This window comes from Musca autumnalis, unplaced genomic scaffold (assembly GCF_047663935.1).
Source record: "Musca autumnalis isolate F117 unplaced genomic scaffold, ASM4766393v1 scaffold_1, whole genome shotgun sequence".
In the NCBI taxonomy this organism is placed as follows: Eukaryota; Metazoa; Arthropoda; class Insecta; order Diptera; family Muscidae; genus Musca; species Musca autumnalis.
Genome location: NW_027411644.1, coordinates 327,111,060 through 327,129,239, shown reverse-complemented (window position 1 = coordinate 327,129,239; position 18,180 = coordinate 327,111,060). Strand labels below are relative to the sequence as shown.

Below are 18,180 nucleotides of genomic sequence, written 5' to 3'. Positions count from 1 at the left end.
GTCCACTTTATTTCTTATATCTTTTGAACATATTCGCTTAGTTCTTTTGGGTGAAATTTTTTTTATTTTTTAATTTTTTTTTTTGCCTTTGTTAGCAAAACAATGCTTCTTCGTAACAAAATGAACAAAATGACCAACAGAATTGATAGCTTAAGTAAATATGACAGCTAACAGCTGATCAAAAATAGAGATATAAAATGTGTGTTCGTTTACTCAAAATTTGTACAAATTGTTACTGAATGCTGTTCGTTTACACTTCAGTACAATACAAAAGACATTAGTCGTTTGCAAGAAGTTACTGGACTTGTACAAATTTGTACAAATTATTGAGTAAACGAACACACCTATAATTAGGCGTTTACACTAGAGTTTGTAACGTGACCGTTACAAACGATCTATCACATATACGCCCGCTTTCATGATGAATCTGTCAAATATATTGTTATTGTGAATAAATTGTATGAAAACGTAAACAAACATTTTGACATATTGAAGAATTTTCGGCCAAAATAGAGTTGTTGTTGTGCTACTTACGTGACCTGTTAAATAGATCTTGCCCGCTTTTATTTTTTTTAACATTCCCACTAAAACCAACTACATCCTCTCATTAACAAAATAATAGAATAACAAAATTCAAATAAAAGAATAAAAAATAAAAGGGCAACCCAGTTCGAAATTTGCTCGGCCTCCTTTACCCTGAGTTTACAAATGACAGGACAGTTGACTTTATGTATTGATTGTCAAAATACCAAAACTTGCCTGTGTGACGTAGGCGTCCAGACAACTGCAAAAACAGTTGTAAAATTATGAATGAAAATCATTGATTTCTTCTTGTTTTCCGTTCACATATTTTGTTTTTGTTCATGTTCTTTTGTTTTCAACACATTTCAATTATCATTTCACTTCTTTTTTACGAAAATGTCAAAAATTTGTTAACCCGGCTGTCTGTGAACAAATTATGGACAGCTGGGAGACAAAAGACAAATGTATGTCTGTGTTAGTAAATCAGAGTTGTATTTGAAGACAATTTGTCTTGTGTAAACGTCTAGTTAGTCCCGGTTTAAAAAAAATTAAAATTAAAAAATTTCATGAAATTAGGTGTTCTTAGGTTGAATTCCCCACTACAGCAATAGGTCTGTCTGGTTACCCTAAAATTTGTAACAATTTGTACCAATTGTTGCTGGAAGTCGTCTGTTAACACAAAAAAACCAGCAAAAGAGAGCGATTCGAGAGAGACATTTTGACAGTTCTTTCACTGAGAGTGTGCAAATTCTTGTTGGACAAATTTCTTCTAGCAACCACTAGCAATTCTTCTTCTTCCTGAAAACAGTCAATCATCTGTTTTTAGTTTGTTGTTGATTTAAGTTTGTGAAAATTAAAAACTATTTTATTGTGGAAATAACATAGTCTAATTGTATTGTTTTATGGAGAACAAATTTGTAAAGTGGAAAAATACTTTTTTTGTTTCATTTTCTTTTTTATTTTTAATAAAATACAACGTGTTTGCTTCCTTTATTGTCGGACAAATTGTTCTGTTTTAGCAAGCCAGCTGATTGCTTGCTGGTGTTTGCTGAGAAGGTGTCTGTTTACTATTTACAATTTTCTAGCAAATGAGAATTAAAACCCCTTACTCTCTGAGAAAGTTCTTGCTGGACAATTCTTGCTGGGAAACTAACCAGACAGACTTAATTTCATGATTTTACTCTTCTATGGAACTCGATCTATAGACGCATAATTTCATATCAAAATTTCAATGAAATTACTCTAGTGTGGCCCGGGACTTATTTATTTATTTTTGTTATGTCAGAAATGAAGCAGAAACGCAAGGCAAGCAGACGAGGCTACATAACCAGTGGCTCAATTCTGTTTCTATGAAAATGTGAAATGAAAACTTTTATAAAGTAGAAAACTGTCAAATGAAAAAAAAATGTAAAGGAAATATTTTTCATTTCATGTTTTCATAGAGCAAGAATCCAGCCCCAGGCCTAAAGTTTGCACTAAGTTTAGAAAAAACGTCCTTCGGAAAAAAATAATTAGAAAAAATGATTTAGAATTTCATTTAAGTGGGCAAAAAAATCTTATGTTGAGTGTGTTTGTAGAAATTATTATAATTATTATCACTGCCAAAAAAGCTTTGTGTATGAATGTTTGTTTTTTTATTTTTTTTCCTTCTTTCTATACATGTCTAAAATGATCTTTATGAAGAAATTACTTTTATTACAAGGGGTGTTGACACTTCACATTGATCCAAAATAAAAACAAAACTCATTGCATTACGAAGGCATCACTTCGTAAAAACTATAGTAGAACTTACACTTTCCTTTTCTTTTCCTATGTATTTTCTTAATTTTTTGGTAAAATTGTTTTCTTCCAACAATTTATTTCTCAACTGCATACGCAAATACATAGCCGAATAAAGCTCTCACTAAATGAAAAATGTACATGTGAGTTAAAGTCCCTAGTCTAGAGGAAACGGGCTAAAGGCCTACGTACATAAGCTGCCTTGCCTGGTTGCCCTGCTTGCTTCTGATAAAAGAATAAAAAAAGGGCAACCCCGTTCGACTTCTGTCAAAGTAGTTTTGATACTTTGTTTTGAAAATTGTGCGCAAAACAAAATACATAATATATGTATGTCCCGGTACACCCTAGAGTGGTTTCAATTCAATAATTTCATGAAATTAGGCGTTCTTAGATCGAATTACCCACTACTTCAATTTCAAAAAATTACTTTCCTATGGAACTCGACTCAAGATCGCCTAATTTCATGAAATAATTGCATTGAAATGACTCTAGCGTGCACAGGGACTATGTATTGAAGTTTCATTGAACAAAATCGGAATTTTATTTTAACACAACATTAAATTACTGTACTGTAAACGGAATATTTTTGTATGTCATCTTAAAGACAGATTTTCAGCCTACAAAATTGTTTTTTGAATTTTTGAAAAATCTCAACTCGTTTCCATGTTATCAACCATGGTAGAATAAAGTAAAGGTAGGCCACAGCTAACAGCTGATTACAATTTGTTTCTTTTTATGGCCTAATCTGTCAAAAGCAGGGTTGACATTTTGTACTGTTTTTGACAGTATGCAATCATAAAGGTAGATGTATCGCTGAATTGTTCCAACAAAAAACTTCTGCTGTAACACTATATCTTAAAATTGAAAACAAGGACAAAAAATGTGTATTCGCGTGGCAAAATAAAATTTTTGGTTTTTTAGCAAAACTTACGAATGAACAATTTATCAAATATTGATATTAATTTAAATTTGTTCCAAAAGTACGGGAATGTAAAATGTAAAATTTTTGTAAAAATTCTGCTGACATTTATCTGCAAATCGGATACCAGCAATCACGATGCCAGATTAGCCAAAATTGTCAAGTAGAAAATAAGTGAATGACATTTTTTCACTGTCATAAGTTTGGGAAGAACTTTTGCTATTTTTGGAACACTTTTCCAACAAAAATATTCTGGAGCCTAGCTAAAGAAATGTTTTTACACTATATGGCACTTTTAGCATATAAAAAGTGAAGCTCTAAGTTCCATATGTTTTTGTAATACGGGATAGCTATGCAGGTACATCTACCATTATTATTGTACCATGCCATTTGACGTTTTAAGCCATGGCTGCAGGGTGGCATTTCTCAGTGATTTTCATACCTGGCCTACCTCTACTTTATTCTACCATGTTATCAACGTGTCATTTCAGCTTGCATCATTTTCAGTGACTATAGGTGTGTACGATAACTTTCCCAGCAATAGTTACTCAGTCAGTTCCAGCAACCTCTCTCAGTGAATTTTACTCTCTCAAGCAAGAAAAATTGCAGAAAGTTATCGAACAACATTTTGCAAAAACTTGCAAGAAAGTCAGCTGTTTCCGAAAATGTATGAAATTTGTTTTTGTTTCTTTTGATATTTTAAACCGAACAAAAACATAGGGCCTGTTTCACTATTGCTCTGTTCCTGAACCTGCAAGAAGCTACTATTTTTTACTACGATAACACTTTTTCCTTTATGTTATCGGAAAAAATAGTAAAAATTAGTAGAATCTTGCAGTACTGGAACAGACCATATGTCTAAAGAAAATGATTGCGAACGAAAAACACATAAACTTTGGTTTTCATGGCAATATTGACTTTGTGTTTGCTTTAAAATATCTAGAAAATTTAAAAATCATACACGAGATTAGTTGTTTTTCTTTCGTTTTCATTTCCGTCCGACATAGTGGAACAGGCTGTTAAATTTTAAAATTGCAGTTTACTTTTTTAATGTTTTAATGCTATCCACAACGCTTAAGAATCTACAAAAATGTGCAATTGTGAAAATTTCTTGGTCAAAAATTTTAACATTTCGAGTTGTTTACATTGAACAGGTGATTAGAAGTCAGCTGATCAGACTTGCAAATTTTTACGGGACAAATTTTCCCAGCAAAAAGCTTTTTTGGCAGTGATAATTACGGTGACCAACCGTACTCTATTATAGAGGACAGTACTCTATTTTAAGTGTCCGTACTCTATTTTTTCAACGTACTTCATTTGTCCTCTATTTTTATCATATGTACTCTATGTCCTCTATTTTTGATTTGTCTGACAAATCACCTGGTCTGACAAATGATGTCGTTTCTCTTGCTCTATGAAAACATGAAATGAAAAATATTTCCTTTATGCCTTGTTCAGACTGACGGTGTTTCGCTCTCTATTCGTTGTTCGACCCCAAATTACGATGTAATTACTTCATTTCCCATACAAAATATTAAGAACGAACAACGATTTGTGTAAATTGTTCAATTTAAATTACTCTCAGAACGACGATAAAATGTGTCCCATCTCTAACAAATGAGAGAATTTATCGAAATAAATTAATTATGACAGGAAAAATAAAAAATTAAAAATGTATTAAAAATTCAAACCTTTTTAGAAGAACTGCAAAATATGAATGAAAAGTAAACGGTTTAACGACTAGTATACATTCAAATCATAGCAAATTTTGTCTTTCCTTTCATTGCAGTTACATTTCTTGTCCATCGTTTCAAATTCGCCCAAAAATTTAGAAACAAAAACCAAATGCCTGCCGGAAAGTCTGTATACCAAAAAGTTATTTTGGCAGGTCTCTCTCGTTAATTTTCAAAATAGAAAAATTTAAAAATTTATTGAAAACACTACAATTTTGAGAAGAAATAGAAAACATGAATGATAATAATATAATTTAATATTGAATAGATATCTGTAAGAAGGACAAATAGTTTTTCAGTTCATATCAATTAAATTTACTCGTCTTTTGGCTGAAACTTTCTTTAAAATCAGTAAACAAAAACTATGAAAATATGAATCATGTTGCAATTAATTGTGTACCATGTCGTATGAACGGGTTAATTCGTGTACGTAATTATGAGAACGAACGACGTGATTCAAATGCTGGTATGAACATGGCATTACATTTTTTTTCATTTGACAGTTTTCTACTTTATAAAAGTTTTCATTTCACATTTTCATAGAAACAGAATTGAGCCACTGGTTATGTAGCCTCGTCTGCTTGCCTTGCGTTTCTGCTTCATTTCTGACATAACAAAAATAAATAAATAAGTCCCGGGCCACACTAGAGTAATTTCATTGAAATTTTGATATGAAATTATGCGTCTATAGATAGAGTTCCATAGAAGAGTAAAATCATGAAATTAAGTCTGTCTGGTTAGTTTCCCAGCAAGAATTGTCCAGCAAGAACTTTCTCAGAGAGTAAGGGGTTTTAATTCTCATTTGCTAGAAAATTGTAAATAGTAAACAGACACCTTCTCAGCAAACACCAGCAAGCAATCAGCTGGCTTGCTAAAACAGAACAATTTGTCCGACAATAAAGGAAGCAAACACGTTGTATTTTATTAAAAATAAAAAAGAAAATGAAACAAAAAAAGTATTTTTCCACTTTACAAATTTGTTCTCCATAAAACAATACAATTAGACTATGTTATTTCCACAATAAAATAGTTTTTAATTTTCACAAACTTAAATCAACAACAAACTAAAAACAGATGATTGACTGTTTTCAGGAAGAAGAAGAATTGCTAGTGGTTGCTAGAAGAAATTTGTCCAACAAGAATTTGCACACTCTCAGTGAAAGAACTGTCAAAATGTCTCTCTCGAATCGCTCTCTTTTGCTGGTTTTTTTGTGTTAACAGACGACTTCCAGCAACAATTGGTACAAATTGTTACAAATTTTAGGGTAACCAGACAGACCTATTGCTGTAGTGGGGAATTCAACCTAAGAACACCTAATTTCATGAAATTTTTTAATTTTAATTTTTTTTAAACCGGGACTAACTAGACGTTTACACAAGACAAATTGTCTTCAAATACAACTCTGATTTACTAACACAGACATACATTTGTCTTTTGTCTCCCAGCTGTCCATAATTTGTTCACAGACAGCCGGGTTAACAAATTTTTGACATTTTCGTAAAAAAGAAGTGAAATGATAATTGAAATGTGTTGAAAACAAAAGAACATGAACAAAAACAAAATATGTGAACGGAAAACAAGAAGAAATCAATGATTTTCATTCATAATTTTACAACTGTTTTTGCAGTTGTCTGGACGCCTACGTCACACAGGCAAGTTTTGGTATTTTGACAATCAATACATAAAGTCAACTGTCCTGTCATTTGTAAACTCAGGGTAAAGGAGGCCGAGCAAATTTCGAACTGGGTTGCCCTTTTATTTTTTATTCTTTTATTTGAATTTTGTTATTCTATTATTTTGTTAATGAGAGGATGTAGTTGGTTTTAGTGGGAATGTTAAAAAAAATAAAAGCGGGCAAGATCTATTTAACAGGTCACGTAAGTAGCACAACAACAACTCTATTTTGGCCGAAAATTCTTCAATATGTCAAAATGTTTGTTTACGTTTTCATACAATTTATTCACAATAACAATATATTTGACAGATTCATCATGAAAGCGGGCGTATATGTGATAGATCGTTTGTAACGGTCACGTTACAAACTCTAGTGTAAACGCCTAATTATAGGTGTGTTCGTTTACTCAATAATTTGTACAAATTTGTACAAGTCCAGTAACTTCTTGTAAACGACTAATGTCTTTTGTATTGTACTGAAGTGTAAACGAACAGCATTCAGTAACAATTTGTACAAATTTTGAGTAAACGAACACACATTTTATATCTCTATTTTTGATCAGCTGTTAGCTGTCATATTTACTTAAGCTATCAATTCTGTTGGTCATTTTGTTCATTTTGTTACGAAGAAGCATTGTTTTGCTAACAAAGGCAAAAAAAAAAAATTAAAAAATAAAAAAAATTTCACCCAAAAGAACTAAGCGAATATGTTCAAAAGATATAAGAAATAAAGTGGACAGCAACACGTTGTCATATTTTCAGATACAATGGATAAAACTAATATTGTGAATACTTTTACGGAGGCTGTGGACCAGTTGCGGAACACAGAGTGCAGGTAAGTAAGTCAGGCCCTGTAATTTTGCAAATGTTAATTACCGATGTATATTTATTATTCTTCTGTAAATAGCGAAAAAGAAAAAATTGCCTGCTTTCAAAAAATTTCGGAATGTATTACCTCACCGTTGATGCATGGACATCTCAATTATGCTACATTTGCAAGTAAGGCGACAAATATTCTATTGCTGTTTTGTGAAGATTTGGATCCGAAATGTCGCGTCCATGCCGAAGAAAATTTGAACAAAATATTTCGGGTGCTGGAAAAGACGAGGGCACATCGAATATTAATGGATTTATATGGAGAGATAAAAAGAAATGGTAACCATAGGTAAGTGTGATGACGCAGTAATACTAATGTGCGGTTTTTGATTGTTCCAGTGAGTGTAATGTCGACATTGGGGTGGAGTGGGAAAACGTAAATGTCAATAATTTTAAAAAAATATGTAAAAATATAATTTTTGATCCATCAAGTAGGCGGTGCGGTACATAAACGATGCGTTTGTGGTCAGTTAGGGAACTCTATCTGGTGTAAAGTGAATCTATACACCTGTTGCATTATGAATCCAATTCTGCAACTAGAATTAAATGTTATTATATTATAATTTAAGAATAGTAGAATAGTATGTAGTAGTAGTAGAATAGTATGTTTTCCCGACCCTGATTTAAATTAGAGTTTATATTATTAAAAAAAATGTTTATTATTTTCCGACGAACAACACTAATGTATCATGAAGCTCATTAAGGGTTTAATCGTGGGATCAAAATAGATTTTATTTCAATTAATTTATCATAACTTGATAGTCACAATAGCGATTTTAAACATAAATGCGTGTATATAGCACCGACAAGCCTACTTCACATTTTTTTTTTTATTTTATTTATTTGCTTTGCAATTGAAGCCAATTTTGAGGCCAATTTATATAATTACAAAGAATCCACCTAAATATCATAGCTACTCTAAAAACAATTTCATATATATAATTCATCTTAAATCTAGAAATTGGAGATCTAATTATTTTGGTTACAATTATATTCTTTAATTTTTTTTTTTAAATTCTTCATTTCAGCGGTTTCATTTTCAGCGGTTGTAAATCCCTTCAGGGTAGTAATGATTACATTCGTCATTGAACTAGTTCTGGTAGTGCTATTTAATGTGACAGAACCTGCTGTTGTTGTTGTAACAGTGCTTTTATTTTATATTTGTAGTACATTTTTCTGTTTAATCTGGACCTATCTCCAGTTCTAGATAATGTGACTGCTTCGATTAGATGTAACCACAGATCTACTGGAGTTACTTCAGTAGGTTTGGCAGGGCAGTTGAAAAGATCAGTGTATCTTGTGGGTCTGTGCCGCATGCTGGGCAGATGTTTTGCACGGTGTCATCGATTCTTGCCCTGTAGGAATTTAGACGGCTGAACACCATCTTGATGGTACTCCGCTGCGATAGATGGGGGATGTTCTCCGAATACCGCATTCACACTAATACGTATTGTACATACAAACAGGGCCAGTTACTTGTCCCTTCTGAATGTTCGTAATTAAATCAGGAATATATCCCTTAATTTGCGTATCTAGGGACTAATGTTTTTAAAATAAAACTAACATCTTTGATATATTGTCCTCAATTGATCATGATAATGTTTTGGGATTAATACCTACTAAATTTTTATGCACCCATAATAGTTCATTGTTTATTTATTAATCCATTTATAAATATTGTAGATCTCTTCGCATATGCTTACGAATATTCGGCTACTATGCTCCGCGAATACGTGAACACACTGTACGTTGGTATGCTCAAAATCTTTGGCCATGTCTGAGAGTTATAAGTCGACGCAAGGAAACCTTACTGCAGGAGACTCTAAGTGAGTTTATTGTCAAATTTGGTAAATACATACAACAAGGATTAACCGATAGTGAAACCTGTAAACTTTTTGAGGTAAGCAGCCATTCATTATTTGTTTCATGTAATATTGTTTTTAATTTCTATTTAATTCATTCTAGGCATTCATAGAAAATATTGGATCTGATTGTGCCGTGAAACGTAGATGTACCGCGCAAAATTGTACTAGTCTAATTGAGCATGCTTGCAACAAACCATTAATGGTTAAATATGCTCTGAGTAAAGTGCTAGGTATGTCCGACATGCAAGAAATATATTTGAAAAAATAATCATATATTACCTAATTATTTTTTATAGAAATTCTCCTAACGGACCAACAACCAAATACTGTAATTGGTGTTTTGGGTTTCTTGCGGCAATTGGTTGTTATTGTCATCAAGGGTTTGACTTTAGATAACAACGATAATGATGATTCATTTGCCACAAATAAAACCAACAAAACTAATAATTCTGAGGAATCTCGTCAGCTATTGGAAATTTATGACTATTGTTTGTATTTAGTTAGTTCCACGCCTTCTTCCCAACATTCCATTATAAATGCAGCATTGGAAGTGATTAATACAATTTTACAATCGTTGGATGGTATTTCCGCTAAAGATGGCAAAAATACACTTCACATTGGACCACAACTTTTGCAATGGATTAATGACACAAATTTGAGACATGCAAATATCATAAAAAACAAAAACACATTGAAACATCAAATATTTAGAAGTGAACAGTTTGATGAAGTGGACAGATCTGTAGATAGAATTGGTTTAACTGAAGGTAGGTGCTGAAATATTTTAACACTGAGACACAAATAAACTACTAAATAATATTCATGTACAAACTATTTGCCACGCTTGTGTTAACTACCCATGTAAACTAAATTTTCATTAACATTCATATGTATTTAAAATTGGACGTTATGCTATCATTGTAATTGTTATTATTATATGTGGGGTTCAAATGATGAAGTAATGGGCAAATATTAACTCCAGACTATAAGGAAATACTTATTATTGTATATGCAAAGCTTAACTTTGAAGAAGACATAAAATTTGGCATTGTTGAAAATTTAAGCATATGTAAAACATTAGAAAAAGTTTTTCAAAATCAATATGTTCCTCCGTATGTCTGTTCGATATGTTCATCTGTAAAATCATTAAATTAAAATGTTGTGAAATACATACAAAATAAAAGCATATTCTCCCATAGGAACATCCAAGAAGGGTACTTGTTTCAGATCGGAATACCGAACAGCCTATTTTCGTAAAATTGTATTTTGTTAATGGCGGTTCAGAGTGAGAAAAAGTCTGTTGGAACTATTCGGGTCTAATGTACGTTTTATCAGTCGATACCATGAACTTTTTTCTCTATTTGCTTTCTTTTCAGATTCCTTTTACAGACAGGGGAGTATGAACTTGCTTATCTTGAGAATTGCGTATCTTTCGAATAAATGTGAACCTTTGCCAGTAGATTTGATATGAATATTTCCACTCCATAGGAAACTTGGATATATCAAGTTGTAGGTAATTCGGTTGAAAAGGATGCCTTTATAATACTAAACAATATTTTTGGGGTAATCGTGTGCAAACAATTTACGCAGAGCTCTGTTAGATGATATCAACAAGAAAATTTTTGGAGAAATAATTACTAGTTTTGGTGATTTTGATCAGAATTCCAGAAATTGTTTAAAATTGTCTATACTTTGTCCATTTTCATGCGCTAGATGCAGTTGTTTTTTGCTCATAAAGACACCGAAGTGACAACTATAGATAATTCGGTCACAACATCAAATATTTGTGGATGAGATGCATTTGATGTACATTTGGAAACACTATTAATCTGTGTAAAGTTTGGATCATCGGTTGCTCTTCCTAAGAGTTATCTTAAGTGGCCGTAGTTTTCTTACAGTTTTATTGAAATTATATCGGGAGTTTTGTATTTGTACTAGAAAAAATCATACTATCGGCGAGGACTACCTGCTGTAAAAACATTTCAAAATGATATTCGACCGGACTCTTGTGAAAAAATTGAAACTTTTAAGGGAGGTACCGGGAGGAGTTACTCCCATCGAGAGTTAACGCGGGCATCGTTTTATCCATCAAATTTGAACGTATGGTCCACCATCGAACTTGACCTAAGTCACGATAAAAAGTGATTTGGATATTTTTTTATTATTTATAGCTTTTACGCCAAACCATGGGCGCATAGTGCCAAATTTGTTTGGATAATTCAAAAAGTTATATTCTTGTGTGATCTTACGAATAATTAACACCCTTCAGTGTCTTTGGAGCTGATTGAAATATATGGATAAAATATTTTTTCTGTTTATCAACAGAAAAACAATTCAGAAAAGAAATTGCAAAGCAAGTTAGAACAGGAACATCTGTTTATGTGCTTATAGTTGCATGTTGTTCAAATTTGCTAACAAAAAATATACTACACGTTACTATACATAAACGTTTTTTCGCCCATCGCACGCCTCCCCGGGTTGGTTGTGTATATTGGAAAGCTCAAAGATATGGTGGGTAGCGGAAAAATGAACTACGCGGGGCTAACCAAAAAATACATGATGAAAAAACACCGTCTGACCAAGAATTGGCGGCAACAAACAGCGTCTGTACTCCATCGGAATATGGATGAATATGTAGACGGAAAACTATAAACCCTTCAGACTGCAAAGTGAAACCGATAAAGTAAGAACTCTTGTAAACCATGCATCTATGAATGTGAACTATGGAAATAAACGAAGTCTAATATTTCCGCAGGGAACTAATTTTAAAAAATAAGAAAAAAAAAATTAAATCAATATTTTAAAAAGTTGAAAACTACTAGAACAACTTATTTAAGGAATATTCCCGCCCAATCGACAAAAATAGTCTCTTTTTGGACATAAATACGGAAATAAATAATTGTGAAATTGGTGAAAGGGAACAAATTTTGCACGGAATTTTTATTCATAATTACCTGAAATGAAAAAAACTGAATAAAGGTATACTATGAATGCGCGAAACTTGGTGGCCTGATAGTGGATATTTCACTTCGCAAAACATGAAAATCTTTTACTCTGGGAATCTGGACAGAAACCATAGGAATGTGATAGGAATTATCATGAAGGAAGGTACAGCAAGATGCTTCACAGACTACATTCTGTCAAGAATACAAAATGGGATCAACCAGTATATTATTAAAAAACCAATACATATTAAAAAACCTTAAAATGTGAACTTTGAACGTAATTGATTTAAAAATTCCTAGCGATTTTTTCTTTTTTTTGGATTTTTCTCATCTAAGACTTTTCTTATCATCATAGGCGGGTTTCATTTAAAGTTAGCTAAGACGCACCGTGCATGGCATTGTTTTATAAGGAGGTGATATAGTAAACAATTTGAACTTCTATATCTCAAAAATGATAAAACCTAGGTATAGGTCATAAAGGCCAATCTTGTAGAGAATTTTCACAGCTGCAACATTTTATTTAATCCCATTTCGACAGGACTTGCGGTTTCAAAGCAAAATCCAAAAATGTGAATTTTGACGGCGATTAATTTAAAAAGCGCTCATGCAATTTTTTATTTTTCTCATCTTATAACATTGTTGTTTCAGAATCCGCAAAAACTTACCAGGCGTCAATTAACTAACATAATTCAGAATTTACTAGTTACCAAGCTTAGCCTTCGTCTGCCACAAAAACAAAAATCCTAATATGCCTGATGGTCGGACTTAACCACCCGTGAAACGTAGGATAATGATTGGATGTGTGTGGGACTTCGGTAGACTCCTAATTGTTCAATGTACCTCTTAGGTCATAACATCTCAACTTGAAAGAGAATTAATTAAGGGGTCGATTATGGAAAGCAACCTGACTCTAGTTGCGTTGCCCACAGCAAATTTAGTGATAGAATTTTTATTTCCGCATTAAAATTTATACTTCTTTACAATTAAATTAATAGTTGAAGGTTCAAAACATTGATATTGATTGAATTTGACAAAAAAATTCCGTCTTTTTGCTCATTTTAATCGCATGATTTTCTCTTCTGGCAACGCAACTACAGTTGAGTTGCTATCCATAATCGACACCTAAGTAAACACCTTTCATTTAAAGTTAGTTTAGGCGCACCGTGTCATGGATTTCAGTTCTAATTCAAATAAAGAAACCATTGAAATAACTGCAAATTCCAATTCAACATTAATTTTATTCAAATTATGTCAGATTAAAAAAGTGGTTTAAATTAATACCAATTTACCAACTGGAATAATAGAATAAATAGTTTGAAATAGATCATGGTTAAACCTAACCACATCATAGGTCTCGACCATCGCAGACATACCATGATTGCCTCTGAGTCGGAGAAGACATCTGGTTTTCTTTCCGATTTTGACCACCTTTTTGCCCATCCTTCTGAACAATGAATCAGATATATTCGGATTCTCATTACTAGGGTCAATATACGCTCTTTCAGCCGTAGGTTTTAATAGTACAGTGTCCAGCATGCTGCAGGTAGGAATCATTTCACCAGAATCCTCTTTTCCCTTATGGTGAGGTTTTCCGCCCATTTGAAGCGCTCTTACTAGACAAGCTGTGAGCAGTCTTGGATGAACTATGTCCGTTATGTACATTAGACTTGAGCGAGCTAGGTACTTTTTGGTTGGTTCATTTGGTGCTATACAGTGTGTTTTTTGTTGCGATCGTTTCTTCAATTTGTGAAAGAAACAGATAATAACTAACACCATCTTGAGCTACCTGCGTAAAGACGTCTTTACATATGGAAATCGCCACTGGACAAAAAGGAAAATGTAATTTGAAATCAGTTCGATTATACTCTTGTTAATAAACGCTTTAGATCAAGCGTAAAAATACGGCAGATGTGCCATCGAATCATAATTTATTAATGTATAAATTACGAATTAAACTTTCTGCACATGCTAAGCGGATTAACCAAAAGAAAAAGAAGCCAACATTTCGAACAAATGTAATACAACTTTTAAGCCACGAACTAACCTCAGCCAACAATGAAGATGGAACAAATACTTGGTAATCCATAAATGTGTAATTACAACTATTGCTGACAAAGAAAATATTTGATGGCAAAACATATACTGGACTTAATAAAAGAAAGAATTACATTTCGAAATAAACAGAGAAATACAAATTTATATACGCCATGCCAAAAAAATGAATTTCTGAATGACCAATGCCGGGAAATAGAGATATTGCAACAATTACATGCCGATTTTAATCTTCACAAATAAATTAAGGAAGTTGATGGAATATACTGCAGAGGAACACCAAAAGTATTATATAATGAAAACAATCAACCTGTTTTAGATACAATAGACAATAAAAATATATGGAGGAAGTATATAAAAACCCTTTATACTGACGGAAATCGGTCAATCTACAAAAGATCTGTAGATCAACAATTATCCGGACAGAGGTTGAAACAGCAGTAAAAACTTGTTGTCCCGATGAAATTTCTTCAGAATTATTCAAGTTAATTGATGGTGAAAACATAAACCTTCTGAGGAAACTTTTTAACTACGTTTACGAAACTAGTAAATATCCCAAAGATTGGCTCAAATTCATTTTTATAGTCGTCCAAAATTATGTAATGACTATTATTTTGTCTAATGAGCCACGTACTCAAAATATTTCTGAAGATTATTCTCTCTAGAATTTACCGGAAATGCGAAAAGGCCATGGCGATCTGCCAGTTTGATTTAAAAGAAGGAATTGGAACCCGCAAAGCTCTATTTGCCCTACAAGCTTTAGTACAAAATTCAAAAATTCACAGAAAGACGTCACACGGTCTAACACGACAAAATGATAGAGTTTATATTTTTCATTGGTATAGAAGTTCAGTGTTTCGACGTTCAAAGTTAATGGGAAAGAAAATTGAGTTTATGGGAGAGGGAGTAGAGAGGAATAAGGGTGTACACATACTCCTGTGCTCGCAAATTCTGTTTTGTTTCTTTATTTTTCGCAGTTTTTTTTTGGTTTTAAAAAAGGAATGGGAACCCGCAAAATTCTATTTGCCTTACAAGCTTTAGTACAAAAAAGCAAAAATGATCGAAAAATATATTTTTCATTGGTATAGAAGACAAAGAAGTTCAATGAATAAAAAGTTTGTACTGTCACCAAAGTCGGTGTTTAGACGTTCAAAGTTAATGGGAAAGAAAATTGAGTTTATGGGAGACGGAGTAGAGAGAAATAAGGGGGTACACACACTCCTGTACTCGCAAATTCTGTTTTGTTTCTTTATTCTTCGCTGTTTTATTTCTGCATTTTCTTTCATTTTATTTTCCCGCCGACAAATAAACAACAACGCATACATTTGAATTAAAAACTTTTGTGATGACAAATAAATTGCGCAAAAAATTATCAGTAAAAATTAATAGTAAACATATACATATGTACATATGGTATGTGCCTATGTATTTAATTTAATTTCTATAAGAAATATCGCCTTAGTATTGCCTTTGAATGATCAAATGAGAAAAATGAGTGTGAAGAAGAATCTGAAAATGGACAAAAACCTTATTTGCGTGTCTAAACTGCAAGGAAATTTTAAAAGAAACTGAGAAGAAAATTTGCCATTCCAGTTTGAAGGTATAAACACGGACAAACAGCGCAAGTTAACGGCAATGGTAAACTGACCGAAAATATTAATATTTCTAGAGGTGTTAGGCAAGGTTATGTCCTGTCCCCTATAGTATTCCAAGAATCTGTAAATGGTATCCGGGAAGGATTATATGTAAATGTAACTTTCATTAACAACATAAGGTATGCCGATGACACCACTCTTATATATAGTAATAGAGTTCCGTTGAAATCAATGAAATTGTAAGTTTCTTAAGTAGACGGCCTTCGGCCGGAAACTGAAGCCTTTCTCCTATATGCAGCTTTAAATGTAGGTCACGTGCACAAACACTTTAAACCGATACCCATAATTGCCCACGTTATAATTGTAAAATGTCAAGACCTATATCTCGGGAAGTGTGGACTTTCCCGGAAAATTATATATCGTGTTCAGGGTCCTAAGGACTATCTACTGTAAAAATGTCAGCCCGATACGAGAGGTGACCATAAACAACGTAATGGTCACATATCCGAAATGTAAAAACTTATATCTCGCGAATAATAGATGTCCAACCAGAAAACTATATATCGTTGTGATCAGGGTCCCAAGGGCTACCTATGCACTATAGGTAATTTGCACTGTTTTTGAGGCAAAAAGTCGATTTTGCAACTTTTGATAATAATAATTTTTAGTTGGCATTGAAAAAAGTACATGTCAAAATTTATTAATATGAATGATTTTTTTCAAAATGTCGTCATTATCGCGGTTTAAATTGCAGTCAAAGTGAGAATTTCGAAGAAGAACTAAAAAAAATATATATTGTAAGGCATATTTCAATGTATTTGAAACCGCGGAAAAATAAACCAAATATAAAGATATGTAAAATGGAATAGATTGGCAATTGCGAGAGGAATTTATTTATTGTATAATATAGCTTAAACATTTTGGGTAGCGACCAAAAAGCACAAAAAGTCAGAAATAAATATTTTATTTTTCTTAAACTCACTTCATATTGACTTATACTAAATTGGCCGTGTTTGGCCGTGATTTTGCCACCTAGAACTCATTACTGAAAGTCTTCTGCATTGGTATTACTAGGTTTCAAAACCCGATTTTGCCCGTTTTTTGATATTTATAGAATTTTATTAGGTTACTTCTCAATAAAAAGTCTTAAAATTGTGGAAGTTTGGTTTGAGGAAATAAATAATAAATGTAAATAAGTATATAATTAAAAAAATTAAGTAACAGCGTTTTATTTATAAATGCACTTAAAAGTAGAAACTAATTTTTCATGATGGAATCTCTCAAATAAAACGCTTGCCGTTCAATATTGTCACAATTTTTAATTCAAATGCAAGCGTTTTATTTGAGAGATTCCATCATGAAAAATTATTTTCTACTTTTAAGTGCATTTATAAATAAAACGCTGTTACTTAATTTTTTTAATTATATACTTATTTTCTAGTTTTTAGTGCATTTAAAAATAGAACACTGAAACTTATTAATTTCATTATTTTGTATATACTTAAAACAAAACATTGTTCCACAACATCCCATACGGGACAAGGGAGACTTCTCTCATATCAGTGAGTGCACCCCGATTCATATTTAGCTCAATGATATGGGACCTACTGTTTATCGCCGAGTCCGAACGGCGTGTCTTAAGACACCACTTGTGGAGAAGTTTTTCAAGGCTGAAATACTCAGGAAATGCATAAAAAGGGCGATGGAAACGACCCTGGTAACTACAGAGGTCTGTCATTAATAGATTCAATTTGTAAAATCTTCAATTCAATACTCTTGAATAGAATATCAAATTGGCTAACAGCACATGATATTCTGAATGAATTTCAAGCTGGGTTTAGAAAGGAATATTCAACGATAGACAATATTTTTAACCTTGTAAACATTGTAAATTTAAACCAATATAAAAATAAAACCACATATGCCTTTTTCGTGGATTTTTCTTCAGCATTCGATCTTATACCCAGAAATAGCCTATTCTACAAACTCGCTACTTTAGGCATCTCAAGAAAAATGATCACAATAATTAAACTACTATACAACAACACTAGAAGTAAAATATGGGACGGCACTAGTTATTCAAACTACTTCTCCGTTGATACTGGTGTTAAACAGGGTTGTATTTTAAGTCCTGTTTTGTTTTCACTATACGTTAATGATCTGCCAAATATCCTCCCTGGAGGTATAAACGTTGCTAATGTCAATATAAAAGTACTACT

The 18,180-nt window shown here is 32.5% G+C and overlaps 1 protein-coding gene and 1 long non-coding RNA gene across 3 annotated transcripts in view; both read left to right on the top strand.

The window, feature by feature from the left end:
• Positions 1 to 7,227: 7,227 nt before the first annotated feature.
• Positions 7,228 to 18,180, top strand: part of htt (huntingtin) — a 135,934-nt gene continuing 124,981 nt past the window's right edge. For both annotated transcript variants that reach the window (XM_073962764.1, XM_073962763.1), the window contains exons 1-5: positions 7,228 to 7,463; positions 7,536 to 7,793; positions 9,188 to 9,404; positions 9,470 to 9,599; positions 9,666 to 10,136. In XM_073962764.1, the coding sequence (XP_073818865.1) occupies positions 7,396 to 7,463; positions 7,536 to 7,793; positions 9,188 to 9,404; positions 9,470 to 9,599; positions 9,666 to 10,136 (1,144 nt within the window). In that variant the 5' untranslated portion in view covers positions 7,228 to 7,395. The remainder of the gene's footprint in view (positions 7,464 to 7,535; positions 7,794 to 9,187; positions 9,405 to 9,469; positions 9,600 to 9,665; positions 10,137 to 18,180) is intronic.
• Positions 10,569 to 15,423, top strand: LOC141390128 (uncharacterized). Its single transcript, XR_012409285.1, has 2 exons — positions 10,569 to 10,690; positions 10,746 to 15,423. It is a non-coding gene; the product is annotated as an uncharacterized lncRNA (long non-coding RNA).